Source organism: Alternaria metachromatica (assembly GCF_023757995.1).
Source record: "Alternaria metachromatica strain BMP 0045 chromosome Unknown scaffold_26, whole genome shotgun sequence".
In the NCBI taxonomy this organism is placed as follows: Eukaryota; Fungi; Ascomycota; class Dothideomycetes; order Pleosporales; family Pleosporaceae; genus Alternaria; species Alternaria metachromatica.
The window spans coordinates 237,755-253,951 of NW_026055517.1; the positions used below are offsets into that span (position 1 = coordinate 237,755).

Sequence of the window (16,197 nt, forward strand, 5' to 3'; positions counted from 1 at the left end):
TGAGGTTGTATCTATGTGGTCGGGGTGTATGCTCGACGAGGAAGGGGCGAGGTTGGTGGCGGAGAAGACAGAGTGGATCTCGGAGATTGATGGGACAAGGTATCACATCTCTGATATGTGCTGATGTGGAATGAGGTTTTCAAGAGGAGAACTTGTTGACGCAAATACTATGACAAGGTGGAAGATACATGCTTGTTTCAACATATCACTGAATTGTCCTGATGCATGTGGAAGACGAGCTATATTTTTCTGACATGGCCGGTGAGTTCCAGCACTCTAAATTTCCGAGAAGCCTAGATCAAGAATGCTCTGGCGCCATCGTCCGCGTATGGTGTCCTTGTAGCATCGAATAGTAAAGAGGACCAGGTGCTGGACTACTTCTTCAGGACCTCGGGATATAGCAAACGACGGATTCCAACTGTGACAGATGAGCATGAGCCACTGCCCGATGAAAGCTCGGTCGACTCGTGTCGCGCAGTGATTCATGAACCTTCTGGGGAAAACATTGAGGGTGCTGTTCTAGGAGCATTGCGGTGAATTCACTGACTAGCGTGGCGCTACGGAATAGGCAACTGCGCCCCGAGGTCGTCGCCATTTCCACACTCGCCCTCAGTTACCAGCATTGAATCTCACTTTCAAAATAGCGCATCTCGACCCCGGCGCACACAGTGGTGCTTGGTCGCAGTCTGTCGTCGTAATGGCTCCGAACTTCTTGTAAGCCAATCGACATGATATCTACAACAAGTTTAACATGTACGACAGAACCATGAATTTCGACACAGTCACCGTGCGCGTCGGCGAAGCAGACACAGCAGTCGATATCACCGTCTACCGCGATGTTTTGTCGGCTGTCTCACCTTACTTTCGTAGCGCTTTCGAGGGTCCCTTCGTGGAGGCTACAGATCGCTCCATATCCCTGACAGACGTCACCGAACAGACTTTCCGTATGTTTCTACAGTGGGCACATAGCCAAAAATGTCAGCTGTCAAACGGCGCTGCTTTCCCACAACATGGAATACTTGTCCAAAAATCGACAAGGAAGAATATGGAACAAACTACCACAGGCTCTGCAGAGCTGCAGCTTCCGCTTCGTACGAGCAGCAGTCCAAATGCTGAGACTATGCCGGACACTACAGCAGCAATCGACGAGCACGACGACTACGACGACCACAGATCAATGGTCACCAAAGCGCTAGGCCAGCTGTACCATGCGAATCCGGAATGGATCCACGGATACCGCCTGTCGTTGCTTTCTTTCTTGCGTCTTTACATCTTTGCCGACAAGTACAACGTCCCCCAGCTACGAGACGACATTTTGACTGCCATGATCGCACAGTCACATGCATGGAATTGGTGGCCCGATATTGAACGAGAACTGATGAAGTCTGCGTACGCAAATCTACCACCATCATCCAAGTTCATTCGCCTCTTGGTGCTGTCCACAGCCTACTGTTGGCTCTTGGAGCCTGAGACCTGTAGTGCTACTAGAATGCGTACGATGATGGAGATGAATGCAGAGTTTGCTTTCGAAGTCATCGTTGTACAGAACCAGATGCTCAAAAATAGTAGGTCGTCAGGGGGTCTGCCGCTTTGGTTGGAGGACGCTGTGCCCGATTCTTGCACCTTACATGAGCATCTGGTTCAAGACGCAGCACAATGTCGAAAGCGCATCCGCGATCAGTCGCACATCCTCACCGGGCTCATCGAGATGTGCGCGGCAGATGTCGTAGGAATTACGAAAGAGTCTGGCGAGGAATAGGCGGGGGAAGGCATCCATGGGGAACGCACTAAAGGATACGGAAGGATGACCAAGACATTCGTGTCAAGGGTTCAAAATTTGGCGCCGACCTTTGAAGATGATAGACAGCCAAGACAGGAGTTTGAGACCTGGAACGACGCTACTGTACCGGCGTGGGGATGAGTACATTACTTGAGACTGCCGGTCAGTGTGGGTCCCCGCCAAAAAATGGGCACAGAACGGCCAGAAGGCTCAACTTCATGAGGTCAGGTCCCAACGGGAGATTCCATATGACAAGCGAATGAAAGTAATGTTGCAGAGGGGCTCAATGTGACTGCGTGAAACATAAGACACGAAACTATAGTCGAAATCTTGCAGCGATGTCTCGGCTGTTCGACCCCAGATTGCTAGTGTGGCGCTATGGCCACAGCTAAAGTGGATGCAGGCGCAAGGATTCTGGGCCTCAGAAATGTCGATCCCGTCTCCGAACCAGGACCCTCTTGTTTCGGCGAACCTACTCGTCGCATTCGCGCACGCGTCGGCGGTACCACGGTTGGTCATGTCTCTTGGGCGTTGACACCGGCTGAAGTGCTTCACGGCATCTTCTTTTTAACTCTTCGCATCGCCGCGCTTTTCATCTCAAGTCTGTTTGGCTGGCGCGCGCATTTACCCGTCCAAGTCTTTTCCCGTAGTCCATCGCGGTGCGCCATAGCGATAGCGATAAGAGAACGACACCAGGTTGGCTCATTGTCTTTGTCGCGTCGACGCGCAGGAACTTGATTCGAAGGAATTGGCCCTCTAATCACGCCTCTCGAGCGACTGCATTCCAATCGCCGCCATGACAGACTATGGCTCCACACCACCGCCCAAGTCGCCCTCTCCGGTGACAGTCCCACGCTCATCGAGCCTCCCGCGCCTGGCCAGCTCCAAGCTCTTCCTCCCGCTGCAGAACGATGCGTCGGCGATATCTACGCGCGGCCACCACCTGCCCTCGCTACTCAACAGCGCACGTCGGCCGTCTACTATACGCAGCAGTGAGCGCCGGGGCAGCGACACAGACGATGAAGACCTGGAAGCATACAGGAACGGGCTCGTGATGCCTTACGACCGCGACTCTGATCGCAGGAGCAGCATAGGCGCGCATGTGCTCAACACGCCGCAGATGAGGAGCCAGCGGCTGATTGGCAACTCCAATCCCCGGTACAAGTGGGAGAAGTACTACAAGTCCGAGGAAGAGCTCAAGGGCATGAAGAAGCCGATCCGAGAATACTACGAGCGCAACAACCAGCTCCTGCAGCACTACCTATACATCGACCGTCTACTCGATTCCTCCCTCCCGCACAACCTCATCCAAGAGTACACGAACATGGAATCCGGCGCCGTCAAGATTCCCTCAACCATCAGGGAAGAGTCTTCGGCCTCGACTTCTCCCCTCGCTGTTACCCCCGCTGGGACAAATGGCACCAACACACCCGGATACTATAGTGAGAACGGGCGAAGTGGTTCATCGGGCAGTCTCAACGGCAATGGCGCTCAAAAACCCATGGTCAAGCGCACACCGAAGAACCTCTACAAAGTCCCTGAGGCAGACGAAAACACGCCTCTTCTCGCACACGACGAGGCCGTAGAAGACGAAGAAGACCTAGAGGTCGCAAACTCCAAGCTGAAGGACTGGGTCCCAGAAGAAGACGAAGACACCGAGAGCCCCATTGTCAAGCTCGCACTATACGTCAACCTCAGCGCAAACACAGCCCTCCTCATCATGAAGATTGTCGTCACAGTCCTCACCTCGTCCCTCTCCGTAGTCGCCAGTTTGGTCGACGCAGCCCTCGACTTCCTCTCCACGGCCATCGTGTGGTTCACATCCTGGATGATCGCGCGTCAAGACCGCTACGCCTACCCAGTCGGCCGCCGCCGTCTCGAACCCATCGGCGTACTCATCTTCTCCGTCATCATGATGACATCCTTCTTCCAAGTCGGCATCGAGGGCATTTCCCGGCTCACTGGACCCGACCGCACAATCGTGCAATTGACCATTCCCGCTGTGGCCATCATGGCCGCTACAGTCGTCATCAAAGGCCTCTGCTGGCTATGGTGCCGTCTCATCCGCAACTCGTCCGTCCAGGCACTGGCCCAAGACGCCATGACTGATGTCGTGTTCAACACCTTCTCTATCCTCTTTCCGCTCGTGGGTTACTTCGCGAAGATCTGGTGGCTCGACTCGCTGGGCGGTATCTTGCTCTCCGCTTATGTTATCATCAACTGGAGTGCTACCTCCGCTGAGCACATTCGCAACCTGACTGGTGCGAGTGCCACGGCAGATGAGCGCAATATCCTTCTCTACATGACGATGCGCTTTGCAAAGTCTATTAAGAGGATTCAGGGTCTGCAAGCTTACCACGCGGGTGATAAGCTGAATGTCGAGGTCGATATTGTGGTTGATGAGAATCTCAGTTTGAGGGATAGCCATGACTTGGGTGAGAGTCTGCAGTATGTGCTTGGTAAGTCATCCTTCTATATACATTTACATAGTTGTAAACTAACAGCCACACAGAAAGTGTGCCATACGTTGATCGCGCGTTTGTACATATCGATTATACGGATTACAACTTCCCGACACACATGTCGCAGCAGGAGTGAGCGGAAGATGCGCATGGCATCTGAGTTGGCTGTACATATCGGATCGGAGACAAAAGCATTTGGAAATGGAAGACCTGCGTTGAGCAATAGAAGCATGGTGAATGATACAAAGCATGTGCTTGCGAACTCGCCTCCCGTAAAGACTGCCCATCATCGCCTCTTCTTAGGTTCACAAGATTGCCATTAATTTATGGAACTGGGGATATCCGCAACAAAGCACGTCGAAACGAAAACGAGCGTGAAAGAGAGACATCAGTCCAAGCGGACGGACGTCAGTCCTAGGAGAGACGGTAGGAAAGACATAGCCCAGAAGTCTACATGTAGCCAAAAAGAATAAAACGACAGAAAGAGGTACCCATGTCATTGCCACGACCACACATGCACTCACCACGTGCAACCAACCAGTCGTCTCCTTTTCCTCTTACGACCTGATTCCTTAGTCAGACTGTTCTCACACAGCTCATCCGACAGGGGATCTATAATACCACGTCAGCAAAAGATCAAAGCGCATAGTCACCACTTCCCACTCCAGACTCTCAGACTTACCATGGTTTTCCAGATCACCGGCGCAACTAATTTGCTGCTCGCCCTTGAACAGCGCTCCCGGACTCTGCCCATCATTCCTATAGACATATTCCCCGCCGAAGAGATTCAGCGTCCACTCTCCCGCCGGCCACGTCGGATGCTCGAATAGATTCTCATCAGTCGTCGCGCCTTGGTCGTCTTGGTGGAAGTCGTTGAGCAGAGAGGTGCACAGGCTGTCGGGTTCTTGGTTATTGTCGTCGCGGCGGTAGAAGAAGTATCGGTTCTGGTATTTGAATTTGCAGCTCTCATGTGGGGGGAAGTCGGGGTTAGAGATGACGCTGGAGCATTCTGGGGTCGTGGTTTGTTCGAGGCCGACGGTGAAGGTGCGCTTTGGTGCTTGAGGGGGTGGGCTGGGCGACTGGTTGTTGGAGACGCTGTCGTGGGCTGCTTTGTCGGCGCCGTTCCAGATCTGTTTGAGTCAGCTTCCTTACTAACTTCGGATTGTGTTGTCGTCGTTCTTACCATGTTGACTTGCTTGTCGGGATCTTTGGCACGCTCCCAGCTCGACTCAGGCGTGGTTATCCATCTCTTGATTTCTTTCACTCGGTCGAGTCCTTGCTTGCTCTGGTCCCAGGATTCGTAGTTCATGTGTGTAGCAATAATGCCTGCCACTGCCGGTGCAGCGAACGACGTACCCGAATCCTGCGTTGCTGCACCGTCATATTGATCGTGGACGTCGACATCCACTCCAACACCGTAGATGGTCAGCTGTGTGCGCTTCTCTGGATCTTGCTGAGTACCCAGGCCTTGCGAGAAAGGTGCAGCTTTGCCTGCAAGCGTGGCAGCCCCGACGTTGATAATGGGAAAGTCATCTGTCTCCAAGACCTGGGGGAATTGGTCGATGACTTTTCGGCCTTCAGTTTCGGCTTCATTACCAGAAGCGAGCACCACGGGGACCCCGTAACTGAATAATTGCTTTATCCAGAGTATCTGTCGCTTTGCTCTGTAATCGTTCTCTGCTTCTTCTCGTGTGTAGCCCTTGTGACCATTGTCTGCGACACCGCGTTCCGTGCCGCTGCTCATAACGACAACCTGAAAGTCACGCGACGTTAGTATACCCAATAAGCTTAGTCCAGAACAGTAAACATGCGTCGATGGCGTCGGTTGTTGGTCGTACTTACAGCTTGGAACCCTGGTATTTTCCTGCGCCGCCTGCTTACATCTGCAAAAATCCTTTCGAACCCGTTGTCAATATCGTCTCCGCCCGGTTTGACCTGCACCGGCACCAGTGTCGCTCCCTTTGCGGTTCCCCACTGCCCAACGATTTTGGACGCTACTTTCGTTCCGTGGCCTTTGGGGGAATGGTCGTATCGAATGTTGTGCGCAGCATTTTGGTTGGTGAAAGCTCTTGTTTCTACGATACCGCTATTGTCCTGCTCGTTGTCGAAACCTGGAAACACTTTTTCGCCGTTTTCCTGGAGTCGGGTTAGAGCGATGTCACCAACGTATGTGAGGTAAGTCATTACCTTTTTGACATCTACCTGTACTCCATCATCCAAAACATACACATGTACTCCCTCTCCAGCTCTCTTCTCGTAAACGTAGTCCTTGCTGTTTGTAACAGATTAGTTCCGGCCTTTTTAGGGCTTCAAGTACCGTAGTGGGTTCTTACAATTCGTCCAAATTGCTTCCCCTTGGGTTGACATGTTAGCCCAGTCAAGATACAGCATTCAGACCTTTACTTACTCGTAACAGCTGGCTTGGACCAAGTCCCGCGCTGCACCCTCCTGCTTCTGCCAATCTCCCCATTCGAATTTCCGAGCTTCCAGAGTTCCCGTGGTCTTGATACTCATTCTGGGGACAGCAATCATCTTCACTTCGTGGTATTGACTCGGATCCTCGACATGCTCCACCCATTCCTTCTTGGCCACCACCTCATCGTACCCTGACTGGTCTAGTATAACGCCTCCCCACGCGTGAACTACTTCGTAATTGTCAAGCTCAGCGTCGAGCCTGCCCTCGTCGTACAATCTGTCGAGTTCGTCTTCTGGTATGTCTTCGGGCTCATCCCAGGGAAACCTCTTCTCCTCGCGCATCTTAGACTTGTCCTTGGTCAAACCTTCAAGCCAAACCCGAGTTTCGTTGACTTGGGCCTCGTTCCTGATGTCGGCTGCGTAGACGGTATATGTCTTTGTCGGGAGTGCACGTGCGTTCATGTCCGAAGTGTGTAGGTTAGCTCTAATTGCCTCTATCCTACAGAGGTATGAAGTTAGCATATATCTTCATGCACTTTGTATAGCCATAACTTACCATTCCGTTTTGGCTGCGACCTTCTCGTATCCAGCCTGGTCCAAAATCACACCTGACCATGCGCGGACCACTTCGAGATTATCGAGCTCCTCGTCAAGCCTACCTTCGTCGTACAGCTTGTCAAACTACAGAGGGAAAAGATAAGAAGTCAGTAAATCTCCCATGCCTTTCGTACATCCATGGCTTACCTCATCTGCAGGAAGGTCTTCGACAGTGTCCCAGTTCCATCCTAGCTCATCACGCATCTTGTCTTTGTCTTTGACAAGGCCCTTGAGCCAAGTGCGCGTTTCGTTGACCTGGGCTTCATTGTGGACATCGCTTGCCCAGACTGTGTAGATTCGGATTTCAGACGAAACATCCTGCTGCACTTCAACGGTGGTAGATCCGAGCGCCACGTCTCTAGGCTCGAAGGTGGCAGTGTGTTGATCGACTGGCGGGCTTACATCCTTCTGTGGTGCTCCTTCGCTGTTGACTTGCTCCAGGGATTCTGCGGCGTTGAGGTTAGCAGACAACATCGACGACGCCAGCCGAACGAAGAGAAGCACTGCTAAGTTGAGTCTCATGGCTGTAATAAGGAGTTTGGAAAGCGATACAAGATGACTGTGAATCAGCTAAGAAATAGGATGAAGAACGAGACAGCCTTGAAGATGTTGGGATCCAAATTGGCTTCTGAATGCATCCTCTTATACCCAACGTCTTTCTCAACACGTATACTCATCCGCGCGTGTCTTCAGAGGCACTCAAAATGAGACCGCCCCCTCTTTGGCACAGAAACAAGACTGCGTAATCTGACCCGCGTCAAGGAATAACCTCGACTCGAACCCGAAGGCACAGTCACCCAAGGTGATGGAGGCGTAGCATGCCGGGGCGGTTTTGTCCTGGATACAGGAACGACATAATCCGATCCAAGTAAGGTGCAGACTCAAGTCAATCCCAAAGGCGCAGTCACCCAAACTGATGGCGGCGTAGCCCGGTGGGATGGAGTCGTTCTGAGCGCATGCGTAATAGGGTCCAAGTAAAGCGCAGACTGGGCTCAACACCAGCGGCAGAGTGACCCAAGCTGACAGCGGCGTAGCACCTCTCGGTGCGCAACCACAATCCAGCCCCCCACCGCGACGAAGATTGTAGCAGACAAATGCACCTCCGGAAAACGACAAAAGAAAGACGTACCATTCCGTTTCTTCTCCATCTTCACGTCCAATGATAATGCCAATCGATATGTAAGCGCCACTCACTCCGATGCGTACTCTGCAGAAATCGACGATCTCGTTGTCGAAGAGGAAGACGGAAGATCCAGGTTGTGGAATGGGGCGGTTGCAGGAAGCAGGAAGAAACACCATTTCGAAACGCTATTGGAAGTGAGTGCCCAGGTGGCACGGCATGCATCATGTGATATTCAGATTAGCAGTCGCGTTCGCGAACCGACGTCATCTGACAGCGGGGCACAGTCCTGGAAGGCAGCAGCGACCCCGACGTTCGGTTGACTGCAAGTTTAGATTTCCACGCAAGAGAGGATGCGCATTTGACTCAGAATTGGACCTGATCTGGTTCGGAATGGTTGTTGGGGTTGTACCTCGGTATGCGGGATGATTGCGATTGACTTGGTAGACCGTCTGTTGACCATCACCATTTGAAACAAGTTTGAAGACTCAGCTATCGCATCTGAGGATTCCAACGCCACCCAATGCCATATATTACAAACCTACACTCCACCACAGCCACCTACCCATCACAACCCCTCAACACTAATCCCCTGCGCCACACCCCTATACTTCTCCTTCCTCGCCTCAATCTCCTCCTTCATCCTCGCCTGTCTCTCTTCCTTACCCACGCCCCTCACATACTGCAACAACCTCAACGCGCCCGTCGGCGTAACACCTTCCACTCGTCTCGCCATACCCACGCTCTCCGGCCGCGCTACCTCCAACGCTCTCTTCTCCTCGAAGCTAAGCCCAAAGATGGATTCGTAGTCAAGATCAACTGGTAACTTGAGGTTCTCGTCTTTGAGCCATCGGGCTTGTGTGGCGGTTTGGGAAGCGACGTAGGGGGCGTAGGTGGCTTCGATGTGAACGCGGTCTTGGATGCGTTGTGAGAAGCCTTTTATTTCGGGGAGGAGTGTGGTGAGGCTGGATGGGGTGGTGTTGGGCAGGCGGAGGAGGTCGTATGCGGAACGTTTTGTGCTGTCGTTTCTTACGGGGAAACCTTCCTTGTTCCAGTCTGTCCAGCCCATAGTTTTAGATTGAAGGATTTGGGCTAGCGCGGCCATTTGTTCGGCTTCGTCTTCGAAGGCTTTCCATCGTAGATCGCCAACTACGCCGGCGAGGCGGCCCATGGCGGTGAGACGCGTGTCGGCGTTGTCGGCGCGCGCAGACATCCGGTATTCGGAGCGAGAGGTGAACATGCGGTATGGTTCTGAGACACCCTTTGTGATGAGGTCGTCGATCATGATGCCGATGTATCCATCCGCTCTCGTCAGGACCATTGCTTCTTTCCCTAGACCCTTCAAGCCAGCGTTGATGCCAGCAACTACACCCTGACCTGCTGCTTCTTCGTAGCCAGTTGTTCCGTTGATTTGGCCTGCTAGGAAGAGTCCTGAGATGTTCTTCGTCTCAAGCGTAGAGCGAAGATGCCGTGGGTCGACGTAGTCGTATTCTACGCCATAGCCAGGTTGCAGCATCTTCACGTTCTCAAGCCCCTTGATTGTCTTGAGCATGGTATCTTGTACGTCTGCGGGAACTGTACAGGAAATTCCGTTCGGGTATATTATGTCGCTATCGAAACCTTCCGGTTCCAGCCAGACGATGTGTGAAGTCTTGTCTGCGAATCGTATCACTTTCGATTCTAGTGATGGGCAATACCGCGGCCCTTTTACGGTTTCGCGGATGTGTATTGATTTGTCGAGGTTATTTCGTATTACGTCGTGCGTCGCTTCGTTCGTTCGTGTCTCGTGATTAAGCAATTGATCCTCGACCTGAACGCGCTCGTTCAGATAGCTAAAAGGCATGGGCGGGTTATCGCCCTCCTGCGCTTCCAAGACTTTGTAGTCGATCGTCTTTCCGTCCAATCGTGGCGGTGTCCCCGTCTTCAACCTTCCCATTGTGAATCCGGCATCCTTCAAACTCTTGCTTAGTCCAAATGTCGCAGCTTCGCCCATGCGCCCGGATGGGAACGACTCAAGACCAATATGTATTTCTCCACCAAGAAACGTGCCAGTCGTGATGACCACATTTCCTGTGGGTATTATTTCCCCATTCTCCAACCTTACACCAGTAATCTTTCCATATTGGCCCTTCGATCCCTCCTCTTGTGTCCTATCCACGATGATGTCCGCCACGCTACCTTCCACAACACTCAATCCCTTGTATGCCAGCATTTCATCCTTCATGTATCTCTTGTACAACGCTCTGTCAATCTGCGCTCTGGGTCCCCACACAGCAGGCCCCTTCTTCCTGTTCAGCACCCTGAACTGCACACCCGCCTTATCCACAATACGACCCACAACACCATCCAGCGCATCGATTTCACGAAGCATGGTGCCTTTTCCGATACCGCCGAAGGAAGGGTTACACGAGCAGACACCGAGGTTGTGGACTGAGGGCGTTATGAGGGCCGTTCGGGCCCCGGAGCGGGCTGCTGCTGCGGAGGCTTCGCAGCCTGCGTGACCGCCGCCGATTACGATTACATCGTATGGCCTATATAAGAGTCAGTTGGTCAATTGGTGGGGTCTGATAGTAGAGTGGCGTACCGGTCTGCGCCAGACACCGTCGCGAATGTGCGTGGGCGACGACTGAAGCGATTGACCGACCGTACCCGAGGCGCGTGGCCCCAGAGCTGACGCGCTGGTAACGGCACGACTCTGTGCATTATGTGAAGGGCTGTGTTGGAGTCCGGACGTTGCGCCACAAAAAGTTGGGATGGGCCAACTCGGAGGTCTTCGTTCGCCGCATCACGTCCGTGCGCAAGTGGGTAGCCTGAAGAGACGCAATAGGTATACCAAACTGCTCAAGTGACATGTGCGTAGTGAGGCTCTTTACTACTAGAAGTTCTCTCGCAATTGCGTTGTTAGTACCTACATGTTCATGATCATGAAGAAAAAGGTATCATTCCGTATAGTTCCAAGCCACGCCACTCCCAGAGTAGAGATCTTACAAAGTGAATTGTGAGCCCATAGTCGTACATTTGAATATCGTAAAGAGAAACTCCATAAGAAGATCCTACAGCGCCGCGCAAAGACGTGCCTCGTCGAAACTCCTCTACCCCGCGGCCAACACTTGCCACTCGAGCTGTTGTAGAAACTGCCGCCACGGGACGTTGTGTTCGAAGCAGGATGGATGAGCAAGCAAAACCTCCCATCTAACCAGAAGCTTCCTGAACAAGGCCCTCGTCGTTATTCTCCGTGTCCTCAGTACGAGCACGAGACAAGACATCAAAGTTGCCTGCACAAATAAATTAGCACGACCTCTCTCATCCACCCGCATCCGAAAACATACGTGCGACCAAGCTCAAATTGCTCTTCTTGTTGCCCTCGCTGTCAAGGTATGTCTCCATGCGCGCATCCGCATCAACATAGAGCATCGATCCCTTGGGCACGTTCATCAGGAAATCCTTCTGCGCGCCCTGCACGAAACTCGCAATGCGGAACCAGCTGGTCTTCTTGTCCTCGCCCTTGCCGTAGCTCGTTCCTACTACGTAGCGCACGAGTGTCCTGTCGCCAGAGACGGTGACTTCTTCTGGCGCAACACCGAGACGGCCGATGACGGTCATGCGCGCGACCTGCGAGGGGCGGGTGGACGAGAAGCTGCGTGCGAAGGTCGAGGTGGGTGCGCGGGCCGCAGCGCGGAAAGTGGAGGAGAACATCGTCGCGGTGGTTTTGGCGCGGAATTGGTGGGTTGCAGAGGGAGTGGCGGTCGAATTGGCGGTTGTGGGTTGGAGGTTGTCGTGATGCGAGGCGAGTGGGGTTGTTTGCGTTTGCTTATGGGGCGCGACGCGGCTACGCTAGTGTAGTCCTGCCTAGGTAGCTTTCAAGGTACCAAGGTCGGATGATAAGGGGCACTGACACGTGCGCCCATGGTGCCCAAGTCTTCATCCGGATCTCGTGTCTTAGGAGCTTTATCCGTGGTCATTGTATGGATTGATAGGTAGCTTGACTAATCCATAGTCTCTGTGCTATTGGGTATATTTCGCTATGATACAAACATCCCTTGTAGGGATCCCAAGTCAGTATGCAACCCGGCTCGGCTACCGCTTTGCCTTCTTTTTCTCCCTCTCATCTTCCTCACTGTCGTAGTCCTTGTAGATTCCAACCGGTTGAGTCTTCTCCCATGCCCCAGTGAAGACAGCCTTCTCTCCCTCTTTCAGCGCATACTTGAGCAGCGCCTCCCTTGGATCCTCGTCCCTCATATCACTACCTTCAATTTGCTCCATGACATACTTCTGGTCGGGCGTTGACTTGGCAAAAGGTGTTGTAGCTGGGATATGCGGTCTCCGTGGGTCGCGGCTCTTGCCCGAGGCTGTGAGACCGATGGTGGGATGGCGTGCGGAGAATGAGGCTGCATTGCCGGAAGGATCGTGTGCTTCACCAGCCATACCGAGCGGGTCCATGTCTACGGTGAGGGACGGGTCGTCATCGAGGTGTCGCTTCTTGGGTGCCTTGCTGAGGATAGTAAGAGCACCGGCGTTGGACAGTTTGGGATTGAAGAGAATTGTTGTTTGACCGTTGGCCGAACCTGTGAGGATTTGGTTGAGCCTGGGATGCCAATTGACCGTAATTAGGGGAGAGCCTGGCGTGACTGGTGTGACCAGCTCCGGGCGAAGTGTTGCTGGGTTGAGAATGTGGAGGTGCCCGGTCTCTGATCCCGTGACTATGCTTTGGGAGTTAGGGGCAAACTTGATGTTCGAAGTAGGATATTGTGAGGATGTTGACGGATGTGATGTGGTGTTAAGAGGCGTCTTGAACTTCCTCGTGTCCCACAACTTGATGGTGTCGTCGCCTCCCCTCGTGATTACCAGCCTGCCGTCTGCACTGATATCCAGTCCGCTCGTCCATGTGTCTTTCGTGTGCGCTTCCTTAATCTCTGCTGTCGGTCTGTGATAGGGTCCTTCACCACCCCACATGACGAGACTTCCGTCTAGTGCTGCTGACACAAGCATACTGCTCCCTCCTTCGGCCGCGGCGCCCCATGCAATGGCCGTCATCCTTGTCATGCCCGCGCTGCCCGCAGCTCTTGACTTGTGTACAATGACCTCCTCCTGCTTCATTCTCTTATTCACGTCCCATATCCGCACTGTACTGTCTGTGCCTGCTGTAGCGAAGCGGTCGCGATTCGTCGGGTGCCATGCGCCGCTTGTGATTTCTGCCGTATGTCCTTTTGTGTTGTGCTTGTCCCTCAGGTACATGTCGCCCTTGACAAACTCTGATATAAGCTCTCCATCTCTGCTGAACAGCCTCGCCTGTGATGTTGCAGTAATGCACAGGAATTGGCCGCCAGAGTGTGGGCCGAATATGACCTGGTGTATCGAATGCGACTCGGCGGTTTGCGAGGGTTTGGTGGTGAAAGGGTCGACCGTCTTGAATGCGCGGATAGTACTCGGGGTAAGTGCACTAAGGTCGTGCAGCTTGAGTGTGCAGTCGTTCCCTCCAGTCACCAGCCGCGTACCGGATGCATCGAGCGCGATCGTCGTGACCGCACGTTCGTGCGTCTTGATGACCAGTTCGTGAGAAACTGGATATTCGTCTTCTTCATCGCTCATGTCACTATCGTCATCGTCCGAATCTTGTTCGTCGTCCGACCCTTTCTCCTTCTTCGCCTGCTTGCTCTCATCGACCACTGGCCTACGCGCGCGCTCGATTTGCGCCTCGACGTTCACGGAGCCATCCTTCTTTCCGAATTCGCTGGGCAGGTATTGCTTGAGAGCCTGCTCGTCGTCTGCAGAGAATTCCATTGTCGTGCTGTATGGTTAGCCCGCTGGTTTGGGCTAGGGTTGGCGTCGACGGTCGGTCGCAAGAAAGTTCGAGGTGGAGGCTGCAGTATGACGCGCCGCGCTAACACAGTCGACCGAGGTTTCGGGACACCTTCACTCATTATCATCCTTCATGTTTTCATCTCACTGCAATGGATATCAAAATTATCGTCTGAGTCCCTTGAACTTCTAAATGTCCTGCTGCATTGTCTAGACTCCTCTCCTTCTTCACCACGTCCGCTCGTCTTATGAACCACAGCCACGGAGCACCCGCGTTCGACGAAGCAATGTGACCATCGAACGACTGGCAATATGCCCGTACGAGTTGAGTTGTCAACCGGCAAACACCATGTTCCTCAACTCAAAGTCTTGGTCGCGTGACCTTGTATACTAATCTCGCTGCCCGAATTTTGTCCGGCACACTCGAATTATCACACCAGCAGCAGCTCAAAAGTGGCGGCGTCGTCATGCGCCAAGCAGTCCGCCTTGCTTCAGCCACAGAGTATAGCTTGGACAGGTATTAATTTGTTCGATGCCAAGAGTTCCGCTGCGAATTGAACTGCCAAGTTCCGAGTTGGGATTCTAGATTCCGGTTTGCCGTACGTCTGCACCACTCAGAGCGTCGCAAACTCCGATGGTCCTTGTCCGACGTCATGCGCACATTCAACACCATCAATCCTACTTGGCAACGCCACACGTCCTTGTACCCTCAGCCTCAACACGTAATTGTGTCTCCTCGGAGCCATCGTGTCGCTTGGCAGGCATCTTTCCTGTAGCATATAAGTAGCTTACTACCCCGCCAACTCCGCAGGATGTACCTCATCGAATATATACACCGTTCAATACAGATAACACAGATCCTACGCGAACGATACTTACCATGCCTCACCACCACCCCGGAACCTGGGCCAGCAAGAGCGACGTCGACCCCACCAACGTCCCTTGGGCAGTCACAACTCATCTCCTCGCCATCAACCACGAACAACTGCTCCGCGTTACAAGACATCCCTTCCTCGAGCGTGCCGCAAAGGGCACCCTACCAAAGCCTTTGATAGCACAATGGCTCGCAAATGACAGACAGTACCTTCAAGGTTATCTTGCTACTATCAACCACACCCTCAACCTTATCCGCAGCACGCACAAGTCAACGACTGCGCCTGGTGAGGAGCCCGACATTCCCACCCGATTCATTGCATGGTTAGAGTCTGCTATCAAAAATGGAGAGAGGGAGCTGCGGTTTTTCCAAGAAGTTGCTGAGATCTACAAGATCGATCTCCCTCAGTCACCACTCCAGGAGAACGTCAAATCCGAAGGTCTCCGTCGCTATGAAGCACTGTTCGCTAGTGTTGCTTCCCAACAACCAAACACATTCATGCCATGGCTCGAAGGCGCCATTCTACTGTGGTCGACTGAGAAGGTATACTACGAGGCCTGGTCTTGGGCCCGCCGACAAGATGCCCAGTCTTCTCCTCGCAACTACGACAACGACCAAGACGGCGGTGCGATGCGCAGAGAGTTTATTCCCAACTGGTCAAATCGCGACTTTCTCATGTTCGTTGAGCAGCTCGAGCGCATTGTCAACGAGGGTGTAAGCGACGCTGTTGACCGAGACGATGCAAGATGGGCAGAGGTCAAGAGAAGGATTGATCCCATTTGGAGGGCCCTGTTAGACGCTGAAGAGGAGTTCTGGCCCAATGTACCCAGTGATGAGGGTAGTCTGGTCGAGCCTGGTGTTCGACGCGGTGTCGATGGCAAGATGGACGGCACCACGCTGCGCAGTACAGGAGATGACGAGATCTTGAACGAGAGACAGGGCGTCCGCAGTGGAGATATCACCACTTTGCATAGCAACGAGTACGGACAGGTAGTGAACTAGAATGATCAGAGTTGGAAGTAGATTACTGCGCAGAAAGAGCGCATTGTAGTTGCAGGCGGCGTATGATATACACTCGATATCCAACAATCAATAATAATATCGCAGCGTGTTGTACTTCTGGCTTGTGTAATTCGCCATAACAACAACA

At 53.0% G+C, this 16,197-nt stretch overlaps 7 protein-coding genes across 7 annotated transcripts; 3 read left to right on the forward strand and 4 right to left on the reverse strand.

The window, feature by feature from the left end:
- Positions 1-766: 766 nt before the first annotated feature.
- On the forward strand, positions 767-1,759 carry J4E83_008684 (uncharacterized protein; the record flags this gene model as incomplete). Its single annotated transcript, XM_049335578.1, has 1 exon — positions 767-1,759. The coding sequence occupies one exon, from the start codon at positions 767-769 to the stop codon at positions 1,757-1,759; it is 993 nt and encodes a 330-aa protein (XP_049185314.1).
- Positions 1,760-2,576: 817 nt separating this feature from the next.
- J4E83_008685 (uncharacterized protein) lies at positions 2,577-4,378 on the forward strand (the record flags this gene model as incomplete). The annotated part of the gene is made up of 2 exons (XM_049335579.1): positions 2,577-4,239; positions 4,293-4,378. The coding sequence occupies 2 exons, from the start codon at positions 2,577-2,579 to the stop codon at positions 4,376-4,378; spliced, it is 1,749 nt and encodes a 582-aa protein (XP_049185315.1).
- Positions 4,379-4,762: 384 nt separating this feature from the next.
- J4E83_008686 (uncharacterized protein) lies at positions 4,763-7,776 on the reverse strand (the record flags this gene model as incomplete). The annotated part of the gene is made up of 8 exons (XM_049335580.1): positions 4,763-4,854; positions 4,925-5,372; positions 5,426-5,995; positions 6,085-6,514; positions 6,576-6,596; positions 6,650-7,156; positions 7,214-7,338; positions 7,402-7,776. 8 exons carry the CDS (start codon positions 7,774-7,776, stop codon positions 4,763-4,765), a joined length of 2,568 nt encoding a protein of 855 aa, XP_049185316.1.
- Positions 7,777-8,942: 1,166 nt separating this feature from the next.
- Positions 8,943-11,294, reverse strand: J4E83_008687 (uncharacterized protein; the record flags this gene model as incomplete). The annotated part of the gene is made up of 2 exons (XM_049335581.1): positions 8,943-10,905; positions 11,287-11,294. The coding sequence occupies 2 exons, from the start codon at positions 11,292-11,294 to the stop codon at positions 8,943-8,945; spliced, it is 1,971 nt and encodes a 656-aa protein (XP_049185317.1).
- A 272-nt stretch (positions 11,295-11,566) lies between these two features.
- On the reverse strand, positions 11,567-12,336 carry J4E83_008688 (uncharacterized protein; the record flags this gene model as incomplete). The annotated part of the gene is made up of 3 exons (XM_049335582.1): positions 11,567-11,649; positions 11,704-12,208; positions 12,271-12,336. 3 exons carry the CDS (start codon positions 12,334-12,336, stop codon positions 11,567-11,569), a joined length of 654 nt encoding a protein of 217 aa, XP_049185318.1.
- A 115-nt stretch (positions 12,337-12,451) lies between these two features.
- Positions 12,452-14,155, reverse strand: J4E83_008689 (uncharacterized protein; the record flags this gene model as incomplete). The annotated part of the gene is made up of 1 exon (XM_049335583.1): positions 12,452-14,155. One exon carries the CDS (start codon positions 14,153-14,155, stop codon positions 12,452-12,454), a length of 1,704 nt encoding a protein of 567 aa, XP_049185319.1.
- Positions 14,156-15,053: 898 nt separating this feature from the next.
- J4E83_008690 (uncharacterized protein) lies at positions 15,054-16,049 on the forward strand (the record flags this gene model as incomplete). Its single annotated transcript, XM_049335584.1, has 1 exon — positions 15,054-16,049. One exon carries the CDS (start codon positions 15,054-15,056, stop codon positions 16,047-16,049), a length of 996 nt encoding a protein of 331 aa, XP_049185320.1.
- Between the last annotated feature and the right edge of the window lie 148 nt (positions 16,050-16,197).